At 42.8% G+C, this 1,950-nt stretch overlaps 1 protein-coding gene across 1 annotated transcript; it reads left to right on the forward strand.

The window, feature by feature from the left end:
• Positions 1-533: 533 nt before the first annotated feature.
• On the forward strand, positions 534-1,351 carry LOC109379451 (60S ribosomal protein L7). Its single transcript, XM_019636001.1, has one exon. The coding sequence runs from the start codon at positions 544-546 to the stop codon at positions 1,285-1,287; it is 744 nt and encodes a 247-aa protein (XP_019491546.1). The 5' UTR covers positions 534-543; the 3' UTR covers positions 1,288-1,351.
• Positions 1,352-1,950: the final 599 nt, after the last annotated feature.

Raw genomic sequence — 1,950 nt, forward strand, 5'->3', positions numbered from 1 at the left:
GTGTAAACATTTCCTGCCAGGGACAGCTGGAAACATGTACCCTAAAACATCCCACTGGGTAGTGGAGGCATCAGCTTTGTTAGAAAAACCTCCTTTCCTTTCCACTAACACCCAGATTTTTCAGAATGAGTCATAATAGGGAGAGGCTTCCAGCCAGCAGGCACCCCATTCTATTCTCCTGATACAAGGGGTTTCAACCCTGATCATACATTGAAACCATCTAGGGAGCTTTAAACTGGTCCTACTCCAGGCCATTTGGGTTAGAATCTATGAGGGTAAGGCCAAGCAGAAATATATTCTAAAAGCTTTCCAGGTGAGTTTCTTGGGCAGCCCCAGGGGGAACCACTGAAAAAAAGTCTCTTCAAAAAGGAAAAGAAATTGTAATGTCACCATTTAACATCAAGACACTACGGTCAGCCTCACTTAATGTCAACAGGTCTTGGAATTGCAGCGAAAGGACGTGTAATGAAACCAATTTTACCTCAGGCCAGTTGATATAAATAAGAGTTAAGTTCCTATGGTATCTCTTTTCCGGCCGGAACCATGGAGGGCGCAGAAGAGAAGAAGAAGGTTCCTGCTGTGCCAGAAACCCTTAAGAAAAAGCGAAGGAATTTCGCAGAGCTGAAGATCAAACGCCTGAGAAAGAAGTTTGCCCAAAAGATGCTTCGAAAGGCAAGAAGAAAGCTTATCTATGAAAAAGCGAAGCACTATCACAAAGAATATAGGCAGATGTACAGGACCGAGATTCGAATGGCTAGGATGGCGAGAAAAGCTGGCAACTTCTATGTACCTGCGGAACCCAAGTTGGCATTTGTCATCAGGATCCGAGGCATCAATGGTGTGAGCCCAAAGGTCCGAAAGGTGCTGCAGCTTCTCCGCCTTCGCCAGATCTTCAACGGCGCCTTTGTCAAACTCAACAAGGCTTCCATTAACATGCTGAGGATTGTGGAGCCATACATCGCATGGGGGTATCCAAACCTGAAGTCAGTAAATGAATTGATCTACAAGCGTGGTTATGGCAAAATCAACAAAAAGCGAATTGCCCTGACAGATAACACATTAATTGCGCGATCTCTTGGTAAATACGGCATCATCTGCATGGAGGATTTGATTCATGAGATCTATACTGTTGGAAAACGTTTCAAAGAAGCAAACAACTTCCTGTGGCCCTTCAAATTGTCTTCTCCACGAGGTGGAATGAAGAAGAAGACCACCCACTTTGTGGAGGGGGGAGACGCTGGCAACAGGGAAGACCAGATCAACAGGCTTATTAGGAGGATGAACTAAGGTATCTACCATGGGTATTTTTGTAATCTGGTCAGTTAATAAAATAAACAGCCACTGTTTTCAAAAAAAAAAAAGAAAAAGTTCCTATGGTATCTCAGCAACGTTATAATGAAATGACATTGAATGAAACGAAGTCATTTGAGGACCTGTTCTACAGACCTTCCTCCAAAATGGTGGTTGCCAAAGTTTGCTGCCCTCTCGAATCACCTGGGGAGATTTTAAAACTGATGGCCAGATTACACCTGATACCAATTAAATGGAAATGTCTGGGCATGGGAACCAGGTGTCAGGATTTTTAAAGATGCCAGGTGATGCCATTTTACAGCTCAGTTTTGGAACCACTGCTCCAGCGACTATCTTCCAGAGAGGCAGCTGTGGTTTGCTTGAAAGAACATGGATGTGGGAATCAAACAGTTCTGCCACTAAGTACCTGTGTAATCTCTTAGCCTAAAGTTCCTTATTAGAAACAGAGGGATGATAATGCTAATTCAGTTTTGTTGTCTGGCTTAAAAGAGAATATATGAGTTAGCACATAAAAGTTATTGTTTTTGCACTGTACCAAATTATCACAAATTTAGTGGCTTAAAACAGCCCAAGCTTAATATCTTACAGTTCTGGGATTCAGAAATCCAAAAGGGTCTCACTGGGCTAAAATTAAGATAC

The sequence above is a fragment of the Hipposideros armiger genome, unplaced genomic scaffold (genome assembly GCF_001890085.2).
Source record: "Hipposideros armiger isolate ML-2016 unplaced genomic scaffold, ASM189008v1 scaffold_26, whole genome shotgun sequence".
Taxonomy (NCBI): domain Eukaryota; kingdom Metazoa; phylum Chordata; class Mammalia; order Chiroptera; family Hipposideridae; genus Hipposideros; species Hipposideros armiger.

Bases quoted from the DNA above. Each gene is read 5' to 3' on its own strand.
- LOC109379451 (XM_019636001.1), top strand. From the start codon at position 544: ATGGAGGGCGCAGAAGAGAAGAAGAAGGTTCCTGCTGTGCCAGAAACC.